The sequence below is a fragment of the Staurois parvus genome, unplaced genomic scaffold, assembly GCF_062004578.1.
Source record: "Staurois parvus isolate SC_StPar_1 unplaced genomic scaffold, SC_StPar_1.0 ptg001780l, whole genome shotgun sequence".
NCBI lineage: Eukaryota > Metazoa > Chordata > Amphibia > Anura > Ranidae > Staurois > Staurois parvus.
Genome location: NW_028319576.1, coordinates 259,879 through 279,170, shown reverse-complemented (window position 1 = coordinate 279,170; position 19,292 = coordinate 259,879). Strand labels below are relative to the sequence as shown.

At 43.1% G+C, this 19,292-nt stretch overlaps 1 protein-coding gene across 1 annotated transcript in view; it reads left to right on the top strand.

Annotated features, from left to right (window-relative positions):
• Positions 1-19,292, top strand: part of TC2N (tandem C2 domains, nuclear) — a 78,243-nt gene that overhangs the window by 23,977 nt on the left and 34,974 nt on the right. Inside the window, exons 4-6 of the mRNA XM_089663828.1 lie at positions 2,908-2,987; positions 7,444-7,519; positions 10,503-10,603. Of these exons, the coding sequence (XP_089519954.1) occupies positions 2,908-2,987; positions 7,444-7,519; positions 10,503-10,603 (257 nt within the window). The remainder of the gene's footprint in view (positions 1-2,907; positions 2,988-7,443; positions 7,520-10,502; positions 10,604-19,292) is intronic.

Below are 19,292 nucleotides of genomic sequence, written 5' to 3'. Positions count from 1 at the left end.
AAAAGATTTTGTTTGTGTATGTGGGTCTAAATGCAAAACTGTTTTTTTTTTCCATTCAATTTGAAATGACAGCACTAACAAAATTTGTTACATTTTTGAAACCTAAAGATGGCCATCTTTTCCTCCTCAGAAATTTGGGAGATATCCAGGTTTGGGCACCTAGAGGTAGACAATTAGACGGCGAGCGAAGCAAATCGTAGGGGTGGCAAAATTGCGCTAGCAGTGGGAGAGGCTTGAAAGTCTACTCATCATGTACACAGCAACATATGGCGCAGTCCTTCCAACCAGAGTACAACAGAAAATAGTTTTCTTCTCTCCCCAATCCAAAATCTTCCCCCCAGTATCGATCCCTGCAGTACACATATTACCCCCAATCCCCAAGTATATATTCTCTCCTCCCAGTACAGCTCCCTCTCGTACTGATCTTCCTGCCCCCACCCACCTCTAGTACAACTCCTTCTAGTACAGATCTCCCCCCACCACCAGTGCAGCATCCCCCAGTACAGATCCCCAAACCACCCAGTACAGCCCACCCCTCATAGTACAGATCTCCCCCCACCAGTGCAGCTTCCCTTAGTACAGATTCCTCACCCCACCAGTAGAGCTCCACTCAGTACAGATCTACCCCTTCCCCCCACCAGTTCAGCTCCCTTAACTGCAGATCTCTTCCCCACCACCACCAATACAGCCCCCTCCAGTATAGATCTCCCCCTTATCACCTCCACCACCACCTTTACAGCCCCCTCCAGTACAGATCTCCCCCTTATCACCTCCACCACCACCAATACAGCCCCCTCCAGTACAGATCTCCCCCTTATCACCTCCACCACCACCAATACAGCCCCCTCCAGTACAGATCTCCCCCTTATCACCTCCACCACCACCAATACAGCCCCCTCCAGTATAGATCTCCCCCTTATCACCTCCACCACCACCTTTACAGCCCCCTCCAGTACAGATCTCCCCCTTATCACCTCCACCACCACCAATACAGCCCCCTCCAGTACAGATCTCCCCCTTATCACCTCCACCACCACCAATACAGCCCCCTCCAGTACAGATCTCCCCCTTATCACCTCCACCACCACCATTACAGCCCCCTCCAGTACAGATCTCCCCCTTATCACCTCCACCACCACCAATACAGCCCCCTCCAGTACAGATCTCTCCTCACCACCAGTACAGATCCCCTCCCCCCCACCACCACCACCAGTATAGCTCTCTCCAGTACAGATCCCCCACAACCAGTACAGCTCCCTGTAGTACATATCTCCCTCCACCAGTACAGCTCCCTCCAGTGCAGTTTGCACTATTATAGATCTACCCACCACCAGTACAGCTCCCTCCAGTACAGATCTCCCCACCACCACCAGTACAGCTCCCCTAGTACAGATCCCCCCACCCAGTACAGATCCCACCACCAGTACAGCTCCCTCTGGTACAGATCTCCCCACCACCACCAGTACAGCTCCCCTAGTACAGATCCCCCCCAGTACAGCTCCCTCCAATACAGATCCCCCCCCCCCCCACCACCACCACCACCAATACAGCTCCCTCTAGTACAGATCTCCCCACCACCACCAGTGCAGCTTTCCTAGTACAGATCCCCCCCACCCAGTACAGCTCCCTCCAGTACAGATCTCCCCCCCCCCCACCAGTGCAGTTTGCACTATTATAGATCTACCCACCACCACCAGTACAGCTCCCTCCAATACAGTTCTCCCCCTGTCACCAGTACAGCTCCCTCCAGTACAGATCTCCCCACCACCACCAGTTCAGCTCCCTCCAGTACAGATCTCCCCCCCCACCAGTGCAGTTTGCACTATTATAGATCTACCCACCACCACCAGTGCAGCTCCCTCCAGTACAGATCTCCCCCCACCAGTGCAGTTTGCACTATTATAGATCTACCCACCACCACCAGTACAGCTCCCTCCAGTACATTTCTCCCCCTGCCACAGTACAGCTCCCTCCAGTACAGATCTCACCACCACTACAGCTCCCTCCAGTGCAGATCCCCCCCCCCAGTACATCTCGCTGTAGTACAGATCTTACGCCCGCCAGTACAACTCCCTCCAGTACAGATCTCCCCCCACCAGTAAAGCTCCCTGTAGTACAGATGTTACCTCCACAAGCACAAAATGTCAAGAGGAATAACCAGAACATAGCGCTTTATCTTTATAACAAGCATTTATTTGTACTAAAAATGTTCCACTCACATGTGCAGTATATAAATGCGCTTTAACCAAAAATAATTTCTTCCGATGCCGCTAGCGATTCTATCCTGTGTGCAGCCAGCTGATTCTTCTCTGTCTGTCGAGCGTTGTGACGTCAAAGCCCCTCCCCTACGTGTTACGCCACCTGGTCACGTGGCTTCAGGGAGAATGATTCAGTAGAATTAGCTGTTTGGTTGAGCTGAAAACGCCTGAAAAAAAACGCTTTATAAAAACACTCATTCCCACTGTTCAGGCCTTTTCCATTTAAGTCTATGAGGACAAAACACTCAGATCTGCTTGAAAAGTAGCGCAAGTACTTTTTCCTTTTTGAGCGACAGGCGTTTTGCTACAGGCGACAGAAAACTCAAGTGTGAACAGGGGGCATTTGGAAATGTTGGGGTTTCACTTGTTGAGCGTTTCTGAGCATCAAGCTTTGAGGTGAAAAAATGCTCAAGTGTGAACGGGGTCTAAAAAGACTTTTCTATGTAAATTCTAACGAAAAAAAAAACCCAGTTGGTGCAGGCAAAAGGTTAATTTTCTGTTCGTCTTTACGATTTGTGAAGCCAAAAAACAATACGGCCTTATTGTCCACTCCTGGATTGCCAGGCTCCCGTCTCAATGTCTTCTCTATATCTTGCTTGGAAAAAGTCAATGCTGTAACTAAATCTTTTAATCTCTGGATCTGTTTCAGTGTGCGACTTGAGGAACATCAAAACGGCCGATTCTTCGGGTCTCAGCACTTCCCTGTATGATCTGAGCAGCCTTATTCAGGTAGTGGAAAGTACACCAATTATAGACTGTAATACCTGGAGATGTAATAACGAGACGCTCCTATGGAATACAATACTGGAGTGAAAGACGTGCAGAGCAGGGATGCCAACACAAATCACACTGGTTCTGTATGGAGGGTAAAGGTCAAAGCGGCAATAAACCCAAAACCAAACACGTAATGTATTGCTGCTTACCAATCAATAGATGTGGTGGCTGCAATCTGGGCCGTGGATAAGGGGGCACCACCATTCCTCCTGCACGGGGCCCAGGCCAGAAGGGGGGCCCATGCAGCTGGGTGAATCGGATGTGGGCAGAGAGGGTGATCGGTACCAAGGGTGGGGGCAATTACTTCACCCAGCCTGGGCCCCCACAATGCCGGCTTCCCACCGGCAGCTGCAAGCAGTGGCGTCCCAAGGCAGGTGCAGGGGTATAATGTATAATACATAAGGGGGGGTATGATCTCCATGTATAATACATAAGGGGGGATATGATCTCCATGTATAATACATAAGGGGGATATGATCTCCATGTATAATACATAAGGGGGGATTTGATCTCCATGTATAATACATAAGGGGGGATATGATCTCCATGTATAATACATAAGGGGGGATATGATCTCCATGTATAATACATAAGGGGGGTATGATCTCCATGTATAATACATAAGGGGGGATATGATCTCCATGTATAATACATAAGGGGGATATGATCTCCATGTATAATACATAAGGGGGGATTTGATCTCCATGTATAATACATAAGGGGGGATATGATCTCCATGTATAATACATAAGGGGGGGGATATGATCTCCATGTATAATACATAAGGGGGGATATGATCTCCATGTATAATACATAAGGGGGGGGGATATGATCACCATGTATAATACATAAGGGGGGGTATGATCTCCATATATAATACATAAGGGGGATATGATCTCCATGTATAATACATAAGGGGGGGGGATATGATCTCCATGTATAATACATAAGGGGGGGTATGATCTCCATGTATAATACATAAGGGGGGATATAATCTCCATGTATAATACATAAGGGGGGATATGATCTCCATGTATAATACATAAGGGGGGATATGATCTCCATGTATAATACATAAGGGGGGATATGATCTCCATGTATAATACATAAGGGGGGATATGATCACCATGTATAATACATAAGGGGGGATATGATCACCATGTATAATACATAAGGGGGGATGTGATCTCCATGTATAATACATAAGGGGGATATGATCTCCATGTATAATACATAAGGGGGGATATGATCTCCATGTATAATACATAAGGGGGGATATGATCTCCATGTATAATACATAAGGGGGGATATGATCTCCATGTATAATACATAAGGGGGGATATGATCTCCATGTATAATACATAAGGGGGATATGATCTCCATGTATAATACATAAGGGGGGATATGATCTCCATGTATAATACATAAGGGGGGGATATGATCTCCATGTATGATACATAAGGGGGATATGATCTCCATGTATAATACATAACGGAGGATATGATCTCCATGTATAATACATAAGGGGGGATATGATCTCCATGTATAATACATAAGGGGGGATATGATCACCATGTATAATACATAAGGGGGGATATGATCTCCATGTATAATACATAAGGGGGGATATGATCTCCATGTATAATACATAAGGGGGATATGATCTCCATGTATAATACATAAGGGGGGATATGATCTCCATGTATAATACATAAGGGGGGATATGATCTCCATGTATAATACATAAGGGGGGGATATGATCTCCATGTATAATACATAAGGGGGGATATGATCACCATGTATAATACATAAGGGGGGAGGGGTATGATCTCCATGTATAATACATAAGGGGGATATGATCTCCATGTATAATACATAAGGGGGATATGATCTCCATGTATAATACATAAGGGGGGATATGATCTCCATGTATAATACATAAGGGGGGATATGATCTCCATGTATAATACATAAGGGGGGATATGATCTCCATGTATAATACATAAGGGGGGATATGATCACCATGTATAATACATAAGGGGGGGTATGATCTCCATGTATAATACATAAGGGGGGATATAATCTCCATGTATAATACATAAGGGGGATATGATCTCCATGTATAATACATAAGGGGGGGTATGATCTCCATGTATAATACATAAGGGGGGATATGATCTCCATGTATAATACATAAGGGGGGATATGATCTCCATGTATAATACATAAGGGGGATATGATCTCCATGTATAATACATAAGGGGGATATGATCTCCATGTATAATACATAAGGGGGATATGATCTCCATGTATAATACATAAGGGGGGATATGATCTCCATGTATAATACATAAGGGGGGGATATGATCTCCATGTATAATACATAAGGGGGGATATGATCTCCATGTATAATACATAAGGGGGATATGATCTCCATGTATAATACATAAGGGGGGGATATGATCTCCATGTATAATACATAACGGAGGATATGATCTCCATGTATAATACATAAGGGGGGATATGATCTCCATGTATAATACATAAGGGGGGATATGATCACCATGTATAATACATAAGGGGGGATATGATCTCCATGTATAATACATAAGGGGGGATATGATCTCCATGTATAATACATAAGGGGGGGATATGATCTCCATGTATAATACATAAGGGGGGATATGATCACCATGTATAATACATAAGGGGGGAGGGGTATGATCTCCATGTATAATACATAAGGGGGATATGATCTCCATGTATAAAACATAAGGGGGATATGATCTCCATGTATAATACATAAGGGGGATATGATCTCCATGTATAATACATAAGGGGGGATATGATCTCCATGTATAATACATAAGGGGGGATATGATCACCATGTATAATACATAAGGGGGGATATGATCTCCATGTATAATACATAAGGGGGGATATGATCTCCATGTATAATACATAAGGGGGATATGATCTCCATGTATAATACATAAGGGGGGATATGATCTCCATGTATAATACACAAGGGGGGATATGATCTCCATGTATAATACACAAGGGGGGATATGATCTCCATGTATAATACATAAGGGGGATATGATCTCCATGTATAATACATAAGGGGGGATATGATCTCCATGTATAATACATAAGGGGGATATGATCTCCATGTATAATACATAAGGGGGGGATATGATCACCATGTATAATACATAAGGGGGGATATGATCACCATGTATAATACATAAGGGGGGAGGGGTATGATCTCCATGTATAATACATAAGGGGGATATGATCTCCATGTATAATACATAAGGGGGGGATATGATCTCCATGTATAATACATAAGGGGGATATGATCTCCATGTATAATACATAAGGGGGGATATGATCTCCATGTATAATACATAAGGGGGATATGATCTCCATGTATAATACATAAGGGGGGATATGATCTCCATGTATAATACATAAGGGGGGATATAATCTCCATGTATAATACATAAGGGGGGATATGATCTCCATGTATAATACATAAGGGGGGGATATGATCTCCATGTATAATACATAAGGGGGGATATGATCTCCATGTATAATACATAAGGGGGGATATGATCTCCATGTATAATACATAAGGGGGATGTGATCTCCATGTATAATACATAAGGGGGATATGATCTCCATGTATAATACATAAGGGGGGATATGATCTCCATGTATAATACATAAGGGGGGATATGATCTCCATGTATAATACATAAGGGGGGATATGATCTCCATGTATAATACATAAGGGGGGATATGATCTCCATGTATAATACATAAGGGGGGATATGATCTCCATGTATAATACATAACGGAGGATATGATCTCCATGTATAATACATAAGGGGGGATATGATCTCCATGTATAATACACAAGGGGGGATATGATCACCATGTATAATACATCAGTGGTTCATATAGTTATTCCCCCTGAGGTCATCACAGAGGACAAGGGGGCGCTCTTTACATCTGGAGGAAAAGAAATGTAATCTCCAAACATGGAAAGGTTTCTTCACAGTGAGAGCTGTGAGAATGTGGAATAGACTCCCTCCAGAGTTGGTTGAGTCCAGCTCAGTGGATTGCTGTAGGAAAGTCCTGGATTGTTTCTTGGATACACAGAATATAACTGGATATAACATTTATAGGGAAAGTTGATCCAGGGAATATCCGATTGCCTCTCGGGGGATCAGGAAGGAATTCTTTCCCTGCAGGAGCAAATTGGATCGTGCTTTGCTGGGTTTTTTGCCTTCCCCTGGATCATCTGTGGGTGTAGGATTATAACTTTTTTTTTTTTAATGGTTGAACTGGATGGACTTTTGTCTTTTTTCAGCCAGACTAACTATGTAGCTATGTTGTTTTTCAGAGATACGATTCTGTCTCCAGCGTCCGCAGCAGCAATTCCTCCAGGAAAGACTCACAAGGGAGCAACCGCAGCCTCGGTATGACCAGAAATCTGCTTGATTTCCATCACTACATAAATAAATGTGCAGACTCAACATACTCCACACTGATCCCACCACCTACAAAGTTACTCATTCCATAGGGGATCCGGCCAAAACAATATATATGGTTTACACCGTTCCACTGATTGTAAAACCTTAGGATTGTGATGAAGTCATTTTTATTGTTTTAACCTCCCTGGCGGTATGATTATTTCAGATTTTTGGTGCTGAAAGCGGTACCATTATTTTGCATGGAAATTTGGCGTTTTAATTGTAGGCCTGTAATTCTTAGGAATAACTCACTGAAATCTGTCCGAACAAGAGTCTAGTAAACATCCCGGGGAGGATAAAACTTGAAACACGAAATCATAAATTATAATATAATAAATAATCATAAAAAATAATAATATAATAATAATAAATTTAATTCAATAATATAATCAAACCAAAAACACTGAAATGTGAAATAGAGCGCCAAGTTGGCACATCGCTGAGCTCAGTCGCAGAATCGTTTTCAGTGTCTGATGAGGAATTTCCCCCACCAATCATTATCACTCAATTCTGCAAGTGGTTCTGATTTACTATCGCTGTTCTCTAGCCGGTCTAAAACCGCGTCTGACCTAAAGGGACGCTTTTTGGACGCCATGGACGTTTCTCAGTTTCCAGGCAGAAAGAACAGTAAAAATGCAGGCAGGGCGCCGGACAAAGCACTCGGGACACAATGTATGTGAAATGGTTTGATACAGGAATGTTATACTATGTGATTTTAGTGTATTTAGTGAATGTCACTTTTTAAAATTTTTGAATTTCCAGCCAGTTCCGTCCCCCGTACGTCCCGACGCTCACAGGGGACGGAACCCAGATGACAGATGCCGGCATCGGCCGGAGGACATTACAGGGGACACTGCAGGAGGGACATCGCGGGAGCGCAGGACAAGGTAAGCATATGAGGGATCGCGGAGCAATGCTGCAAGTGTAGCTCGGGGGGGGGGGGGTTACCGCTTGTGGTGCTGAAACTTTATCCCAAGATACACTCGGGAATGCCGCCAGGGAGGCTATGCAAGCCAAGTTATTTTAGTTCTTGATAGGTCCTTTAAACTATAGAATACAATGCTCTACATCCAATCAAAGTGCAGTTTACACAAGATCTCTCAGCCCTGAAAAGTGGGGATGGGGAGCTGAAGTTACATCAGTGAGGAGAGCTCTGAAAGCTGATTGGAGGCTGTCAATCACAGGCTGTGCCCTCCCTTGTCACCATATTTCTCTTGGTGTCTGGAAAACGTGTCTCACAAGTGACTCATGCGGATAGCAGACAGATATGACACTTAATGGTCTGCATTGAGACAAGTACACACTATAGAGGGATATGCTTTGTTCATATTTCATGTCTGAGGTTTTACAACCACTTTAAGCCAGGCTTTCATTGACCCTCCCTCAGGATATTACTGGATAGTGAAAGCAGTTCAATGATGAGCTCATCTCTGTCACTCTGCTTTCTCCTCTCATCAGCATGCTGTTTGTAAGAGAATGGGCTGATTGCATTAAAAAATACCTTTAGCCTGGGTTCACACTGACACGGTGTGGAATTCGCAACGTTTTTAGTACAAATTCCGCACCGCATCAGAATCCCACCCTGTTCATGCGAACCGATGCGGGTGTGTATGTTAACAACACCCCGAAAGTGGTCCGCAAAACATGGTGCGATGTGCGAAATCGGATCGCATAGGTGTGAATACCCATGCGATCCAATTCTAGTGCGAACCCAAAAAAAGGGTCCTGCACGTTTTTGGTGCGGGTGCAGTGCGATTAGATGTATGCCTCCACCAGGGGCGGACTGACAACTCATGGGGCCCCTGGGCAATAGGGGATCATAGGGCCCCTGTGTCTTTGCCCAAACTCTAAAAAGCCTATGAAAAAGGTACCAGGGGCATCTCATGGGGCCCCCTACTGACCCCGGGCCCTCGGGCAGTGCCCGAGTTTCCAAATGGTCAGTCCGCCCCTGGCCTCCACTAAATCACAGTGCAGTGCTAAAAAATATGTTCTCTAAAAGTGACTCAGCAATTAAGTAGATAATGAAGCTCATAGATGGATAAATGATGAATAAATTTAAAAAATTCAGAAGTTCAAAAGTGACAAATAGTGCTCTGAAGGTGCCTGCTTCAATGATAATCCGGTGCTTGTGCAAATGGGTGTAGTAAAATTGCACACTCACCAGATGCGCAACATAAATACGCATGTAAATATATAGCCAGATATCCTCTTAAGGAGATCAGGGTAGACCAGGTGGTGGATTATCCTCCCTCTGAAGGGCGATCGGCACAGTAGATAGCTTCAGGACACTACGTTGATCCAAATCAGCCAGAGGTCCCCTTAAGGGTTGGGTGGGTGTTGCTGCCTGGGTATACAGGAGATCCCCTCTCTGGATCCTGGGATGGATCTTTGGTCTTGAATGGGCTTCTCCATGAAGCGACCTCACTGGGTCAAAACGCCTTTTAGAATAATACCACACCGATCGGGAACCTGGACCCCCTCCTGCAGGTATAGGGTCCAACGTAGAGTCAATCCTCCTCACTGGTGGGCAAAAGGTACCGTAAAGCAGTCCCGGAAGATGTCCCGGAAATGATGACTCCTCATACAGCCAGAAAGAGAAAGGAAGATGCTGCCATGGTGTATTAATGTTTTATTGCACCAAATTACTAAAATAATACAAGTCCCACTCACATTTCAAAAATCAAACATAAGCCTTGCGATGTACGACTCCAATCGCACCGCACACAAATCGCATGTGATCTGTAGAGGAATGCGGGGCAGTTCCTGGACGAATCGCATATATGTGATCCCGGGCTGAATGATGTATTATTGAATACAGAGCTGCGCCATTTGTGTATTTTAGATCTGCTTGCATGTCGGCTTTGATATTTACTAAGATAATTGTAACAATCTATATGAACAGACTTTTTTGGGGTTTTTTTGGCCGCAGATACAATAACACTGTCTGGAGACGAGCGGGAATTCGGAAGGCTGAATTTCAAACTGCGATACGTCACCGACGTGGAACAAATCTGGATCACTGTGTTACAAGTAAGAACGTAGTGCCGCCATTTTGAAGTTCACAGAAAAACTCAAATCATTTGTTTTTTAAACTGTGCCCATGGTGGAAGGGAAAGGAAAAATGGTGTCATCTAAGGCCTGCCTAATAAAGGCCATAGACGGGTCAAAAATCGGCCGATTTTTCAGCCGAAAAAAAAAAACGTCCGATTTTCACACCGTTAGTGGGTTAATTGGTCGGCCGTTTTTCGAGGTTTGGGCACATTTTTTTTATCGGTCATGTTGGAAATTTTGATGATTGGCCAATTTTCCCAGCAATGATGGGCAAATCGCCCGAACGTTTTACCGATAAAAAAATCTGCGCATGAGCCGTGACCTGCAAGAAGAAGAAAAAGAAGAGGAAGAAGAAGAAGGGAAAGAAGAGGAAGATGAAGAAGAAAAAGAAGAGGAAGAAGTAGAAGAAAAGAAGAGGAAGAGGAAGAAGAAGAAGGGAAAAAAGAGGAAGAGGAAGAAGAAGAAGAAAAAGAAGAGGAAGAAGTAGAAGAAAAGAAGAGGAAGAGGAAGAAGAAGAAGAAAAAGAAGAGGAAGAAGAGGAAGAAAAGAAGAGGAAGAGGAAGAAGAAGAAGAAAAGAAGAGGAAGAGGAAGAAGAAGAAGAAAAGAAGAGGAAGTAAGAAGGGGGAGGAGGAGAAGAAGAAAAGAAGAGGAAGAAGAAGAAGAAAAAGAAGAGGAAGAGGAAGAAAGAAGGGGGAGGAGGAGAAGAAGAAAAAGAAGAGGAAGAGGAAGAAGAAAAAGAAGAAAAGAAGAGGAAGAGGAAGAAGAAAAGAAAAAGAAGAGGAAGAGGAAGAAGAAAAAGAAGAGGAAGAAGAAGAAGAAAAGAAGAGGAAGAGGAAGAAGAAAAGAAAAAGAAGAGGAAGAGGAAGAAGAAGAAGAGGAAGAGGAAGAAGAAGAAAAGAAGAGGAAGCAGAAGAAGAGGAAGAGGAAGAAGAAGAAGAAAAAAAAAAAAAAGAGGAAGAAGAAGAAGAAGAAGAAGAGGAAGAGGAAGAAAGAAGGGGGAGGAGGAGAAGGAGAAGAAAAAGAAGAATAAGAATTCCAGTCCGCTATTATATTTTACTTGAAAGTCTTGCGGTTGCAACAAATGTATCTATTTGTATCCAAATAAAAACATCTGTATCCAAAATGGATACAAATAGATACATTGTTGCAACCGCAATACTTTCAAGTAAAATATAATAGCGGAGCTCTCTGCAGAGACAGAAGTCCCTTAATTATGGGGTTAAATGCCGGCCGTAGACGGGACAAAAATCGGCCAATTTTTTTTACCGTTGGTGGTAACGTCAGCCGATTGAACTACCAATTTTTCTTTTCTTTTTTTTTAAAAAACGGCCGTTTTTCGACCCGTCTATGGCCTGTACCTTCATCGTGTAATAGACAAAAAAAAAAAATTGCAACACACAGATTCACCTACACTTCTTGGATAGGTATGCGATCACTGAAAGCTTTTTTGGCACGGAGGAAGCAAATGACAGTGTCATCGAATACGCCGAATGACGCAGCATCAGCGAGCAAGTTCTTACTGCCTGGAATCAGATGACTGATCCGGATGTTTGTTTGGAAGAACAAGAAGCAATTGGCTCATCTTCAGGGTTCTGCCGCACACTGCGACTGGAAGCGATGTACGCGACTACACTTGAATCAGGATAGCTTGCCCGGCTCTCCCTAGTGGTCTGATTATGTCAGTATTTCTGTGCTCAAAGTGGTACCATTTTTTTGCATGGAAATATGTATTTTTGTTATTGTAGCCTGTAATATTTAGGAATAACTCACTAAAATCTGTCCGAACAAGAGTCTAGTAAACATCCCGGGGAGGATAAAACTTGAAACACGAAATCATAAATTATAATTTAATAAATAATCATAAAAAATAATAATATAATAATAATAAATGTAATTCAATAATATAATCAAACCAAAAACACTGAAATGTGAAATATAGCGCCAAGTTCGCACATCGCTGAGCTCAGTCGCAGAATCGTTTTCAGTGTCTGATGAGGAATTTCCCCCACCAATCATTATCACTCAATTCTGCAAGTGGTTCTGATTTACTATCGCTGTTCTCTAGCCGGTCTAAAACCGCGTCTGACCTAAAGGGACGCTTTTTGGACGCCATGGACGTTTCTCAGTTTCCAGGCAGAAAGAACAGTAAAAATGCAGGCAGGGCGCCGGACAAAGCACTCGGGACACAATGTATGTGAAATGGTTTGATACAGGAATGTTATACTATGTGATTTTAGTGGATTTAGTGAATGTCATTTTTTGTCATTTTCAAATTTCCCGCCAGTTCCATCCCCCGTACGTCCCGACGTCGCAGGGAACGGAACCCGGAAGACAGATGCCGGCATCGGCCGGAGGACATTACAGGGGACACTGCAGGGGGGACATCGCGGGAGCGCAGGACAAGGTAAGTGATCGAGGGATCGCAGAGAAGCGCCGCAGGGTATTCCCGAGTGTAGCTCGGGGGGGGTTACCGCTTGTGGTGCTGAAACTTTACCCCGAGCTACACTCAGGAATACCACCAGGGGGGTTAAAAGGAGGACAGTGCGCCCGTTATGGGCAGTTAAGATGAAAAGAAAATGGAGGAATGCAAAGTTTGTCTGCTGGACATGGAAAAAAAAAATCATGTTTATGTTAAAGCATTACCAACAAAAAACAGTTGACGCCCTTAAAAGTGGCTGCAAAAATGCCCTGTGTGCACGAGGCCCAGGGGCGACTGACAACTCATGGGGCCCCCAGGCAATAGGGGATCATGGGGCCCCTGTGTCCTTGCCCAAACTCAAAAAAGCCTATGAAAAAGGTACCAGGGGCATCTCATGGGGCCCCCTACTGACCCCGGGCCCTCGGGCAGTGCCCGACTTTCCAAATGGTCAGTCCGCCCCTGACGAGGCCTAAATTTAAAACACTGATTTGGGTTATTTTCACCACAGAAATGTAAGAGAATACATTTTGGTCTAAATTCATTAAGAAAGATTTTTTTATTTACACAATTTTATAACAGAAGCAAAAAAAAAAAAAGTGTTTCTTTTCAAAATGTTAGGGTTTTTTTCTCATTTATTCAGCAAATTTTTTTTTTTGAAAAAACGGCGGTGATTAAATACCACCAAAAGAAAGCTCTGTTTATGTGAAAGAAATAATATACATTTCATTTGGGTGCAGTGTTGCATGACTGTGCAATTGTCAAAGTGCGACAGCTCTGAAAGCTGAAAATTGGCCTGGGCAGGAACGGGGTGAAAGTTTCCGGTTTTGAAGGGGTTAAACCAAAAAGCAAACATTTATTATATTACAGCTTACCAATTCTTAGATGTGGTGGCTGCATTAGTTTTTCATCTGGTGAACCAGCCAGTAAGTCTGTTTTTCAAAAGAACAAGCTCTGCTGCAGATGTATCAGTTTACAGGGATGAGAATAACCATTTAACATTGAGGCTCCATGCACACGGGGCGTTTTAATAACGCTGGTAACGTTAGCTGTGTAATGTCATGTTAAAAATGTGAGTTTTTCTGCATTTTTGTAATAGCGTGTAGCGGCGATTTTTCACGTTTGCATTTTTTAGAGGTTTTTTTTAAACACTTCCAGTCCGGAAACTTTTACCCCCTTCCTGTTCAGGCCAATTTTCAGCTTTCAGCGCTATCACACTTTGAATGACAATTGCGCGGTCATGCAACACTGTACCCATGTGACATTTTTTAGCATTTTTTTTGAGACAGATAACGCTTTATTTTGGTGGTATTCATTCACCACTGGGATTTTTATTTTTTTTGCTATATAAATGAAAAAGTCCCAAATTTTTGAAAAAATTGTATTTCTTATAAAATTTTGCAAATAAATATTATTTCATCATAAACCTTGGCCAAAGTTTATCCCGTTATATTTTTAGTAAAAAAAAAATAACCCAAATTATTTTATAACCAAAAATTATAATTTTGAAACATTTTTTTTTTACATTTTTTTATATTATTTATATTTTTTTTTTACATACTGTCACCCTAGCAGTAGTGTCACCATGGTGACACTGTACTACTTGTGGGGGGTGATGAAGATTTTTTTTTTTTTTACACTGATTGCTTTTACACCCATAAAGGCTGTAAAAGCAATCATTTCTCCTCTCTGGCTGTATTCTTGCAGCCATTGAGAACTACTGATTGAGCTGTGATTGGTCACAGCTTGTCACATGGTACAAGGCTGTTGTGAATAGCCCTGTACCATGTGATCTCTGTGATCATTCACAGATTCCACATGTAGTAAGCAATGATGTCACAAGTGACATCTTGCTTACTACTCTGCATGTGATCACTGATTGACCAATCAGTGATCACATGATCGGGACCTCACTCAGAGGTCCCGTCCGACGATCGGTGCTTCACTGTGTCCGGAGGATTGTGGTGCTACCTGCTCCCAGGGAGTGAGTAGAAGCAGGGTGTGGGGAGGCCGTTTATAAATGGCCACCCAACCCTGCACTGCCACCATCCGGCCGTTTATATACAACGCTCGGATGGGAAGTGGTTAACTAAAAAAAAAAAATTTTTTTTTTGGTCAAAAAAAGTCCAAAAACATTGGTTTGCCACGATTTAGCGATTTACCGCATTTTGCTGTGTTTTTCAGCGTTGTGTTTTGATAACGCTGGTAATGTTAGCTGTGTAAAGTCACATTAAAAACGTGACTTTTTCAGCTTTTTTTTTGTGTTTTTCAGCTTTTTTTAATGTTTAGCGGCATTTTGCCATGTTTGTGTTTTTTAGGGTTGTTTTTTTTTACAAAACATTTTTTCTTGCTCAAAAAAAAATCCAAAAATGCTGGTTTGCATAATTTTACCATGTTTTTATGCGTTTTTCAGCATTAGAGCATTTTTACAGCTAAACTAGAATCCCTCTAGTTCTGGGTTTTATCCAGCCAAGAAACATTGATTCCAGTCTATGTGTGTATGGACACACATAGGATGACATGCCGGGGATGGACACATAGGAGAACATGCCGGGGATGGACACATAGGAGAACATGCCGGGGATGGACACATAGGAGAACATGCCGGGGATGGACACATAGGAGAACATGCCGGGGATGGACACATAGGATAACATGCCGGGGATGGACACATAGGAGAACATGCCGGGAATGGACACATAGGATAACACGCCGGGGATGGACACGTAGGATAACATGCCTGGGATGGACACATAGGATAACATGCCTGGGATGGACACATAGGATAACATGCCGGGGATGGACACATAGGAGAACATGCTGGGGATGGACACACATAGGATAACATGCCGGGGATGGACACATAGGATAACATGCTGGGGATGGACACATAGGATAACATGCTGGGGATGGACACATAGGATAACACGCCGGGGATGGACACATAGGATAACATGCCGGGGATGGACACATAGGATAACATGCCGGGGATGGACACATAGGATAACATGCCGGGGATGGACACATAGGATAACATGCCGGGGATGGACACACAGGATAACATGCTGGGGATGGACACATAGGATAACATGCCGGGGATGGACACACAGGAGAACATGCTGGGGATGGACACATGGGATAACATGCCGGGGATGGACACATGGGATAACATGCCGGGGATGGACACATGGGATAACATGCTGGGGATGGACACACATAGGATAACACGCCGGGGATGGACACATAGGATAACATGCTGGGGATGGACACATAGGATAACATGCCGGGGACGGACACGTAAGATAACATGCCGGGGATTGACACATTGGATAACATGCCGGGGATGGACACATGGGATAACATGCCGGGGATGGACACATGGGATAACATGCCGGGGATGGACACATAGGATAACATGCTGGGGATGGACACATAGGATAACATGCCGGGGACGGACACGTAAGATAACACGCCGGGGATGGACACATAGGATAACACGCCGGGGATGGACACAGGATAACATGCCGGGGATGGACACATAGGATAACATGCCGGGGATGGACACATAGGATAACACGCTGGGGATGGACACATAGGATAACATGCCGGGGATGGACACATAGGAGAACATGCCGGGGATGGACACATAGGATAACATGCCGGGGATGGACACGTAGGATAACATGCTGGGGATGGACATGTAGGATAACACGCCGGGGATGGACACATAGGATAACACGCCGGGGATGGACACATAGGAGAACATGATGGGGATGGACACATAGGATAACACGCCAGGGATGGACACACAGGATAACATGCTGGGGGGGTTTACTGGCTGTAGAAAAAAACATCAAAAGCCAAAAACAGCCGCTGTAAAAACGTCCCGTGTGGATGAGGATGAAGGCCGGCCATACATGGGTCAAAATTCCGCCAATTTTTAATCCGAAAATCGGACCTAAGAATAATCGGCTGATTTTCGCTCTGTTAGTGGGTCAATGGCACCGACCGATTTTTGTGGCCCCTCCCCTTTTCGGTGATTGGGCATGTTGGATAATTTGTGAAAAACGACCGATTTTCGACTCAATGATGGTCAAATCGTACGATCGTTTTTCTGAAAAGAATATGCGCCATGAGCCGTGACCTGGAAGGAGCAGAAGTGTCGCCTGTTATATGGGGGGAACTCTATGACTCGGTTGAACGATTTTCAAAATCATTGATGGCACCATCGGATTACTGAGCGAACACCGTTTTCGATTTTCGGATGAAAAATCGTTTGCAGTTTGAACCATGTATGGACTGCATTAGAGCGGTTTCCTCTAGAAACCCACTAGTTCTGGGTGGGTTTTCCAGCCAAAAAACGCCCCTTCCAAACAGTGGTGCTTACAATGATCAGCTTTTATTTTTTTTATGTGAAACCCTTATCCCAAAAGGATAAAAAACAAAACAAAACACAGTTGCTGTAACTGATTACAAAAGGTTAGCTGGAGTTTGGTTTCAATTTGTTAATGTATCTAAATCTGCTAATATATGTAGCACTCCCCTCCTCCCAGACTGAGGATGCTGCTGTTTAAATGTACCCCTTCATCCAGAGTGGGGGTGCTCTAATACTAGAGGTTTGTTACTGGCCAGATCACCAGGGGAAAGCAGAGGGGGAAAAAACTAAACCTAATGATTGGTAAGCTACAAAATATATTCAATTTTTGCTTTTGCCCTTAACCTGTCCAATAGAAGATGATATCAGGATTGTTCAGGACAATACGTATTCCCTCTAATCTTCCTTTTATTTCAGCACTGCAACCTCCGTAATGTTCTTCAAATATGTAAAATGTAGCAAGTGCGCCATACCAAAGGTGATAGATTCCAGGAGTACATTTTAAAGAAAGATCAGCAATTCAATGCAAATACAATCCAACACAATGTAAATAATATATAACCATTTACAACATTATACAATTCTAAGACATAAGTAAATAAAAGAAATACTTATTAACGTCAGAGAGCTTCATAAACCTGCCAGTGAACGTTTTATTGGATGATCGACAATGCAACACAAATACAATGTAATACAATGTAAATAATATATTATAAAACTTTATGACTTGAGTAAATAAATGTAACCTTTATGTCATAGCTTTTTTTTTTAAATATATATACATACATATATACATATATACACACACACACACATATATATATATATATATATACACATACATACATACACACACATATATATATATACACATACATACATACACACACATATATATATACCGTATATACACACACACATATATATACATACATACACACACACATATACAGTTGCAAGAAAAAGTATGTGAACCCCTTGGGGTTACGTGGAGTTTTGCATGAATTGGGCATAAAATGTGCTCTGAACGTCATCTAAGTCACAACAATAGAAGAACACAGTCTGCTGAACATAATACTACACAAACATTAGATGTTGCCATGGTTTAATTGCACATAACATGTAAACATTCACAGTGCAGGGAGGAAAAAGTATGTGAGGCCCTAACTTAATGACGTCTCCCAGAGCTAATTGGAGCCAGGAGTGAGCCAACCTTGACTCCAATCAGTGTGATGATATTGGATGTGTTGCTGACAGCTGTCCTGCCCTTACAAAACACACACCTGTTTTGGGTTTACTGGTTTCAAGAAGCACTGTCTGATGTGAACCATGCCTCGCAGAAAAGAGCTCACAGAAGACCTACGATCAAGAATTGTTGACTTGCATGAAGCTGGAAAGGGTTACAAAAGTATCTCCAAAAGCCTTGATGTTCATGTGTCCACGGTAAGACAGACTGTCTACAAATGGAGAAAGTTTAGCACTGTTGCTACTCTCCCTAGGCGTGGTCATCCTGTAAAAATGACTGCAAGAGCACAGCGCAGAATGCTGCATGAGGTAAAGAAGAATCCCAGAGTGTCAGCTAAAGACCTACAGAAATCTCTGGCACATGCTAACATTTTTGTTGACACATCTACAATAAGGAAAACATTAAACAAGAATGGAGTACATGGGAGGACACCACGGAGGAAGCCATTGCTGTCCAAAAAGAAGATTGCAGCACGTTTGAAGTTTGCAAAAGAGCACCTGGATGTTCCACAGCACTACTGGCAAAATATACTGTGGACAGATGAAACCAAGATTTAGTTGTTTGGGAAGAACACACAACACTATGTGTGGAGAAAAAAAGGCACAGCACACCAACATCAAAACCTCATCC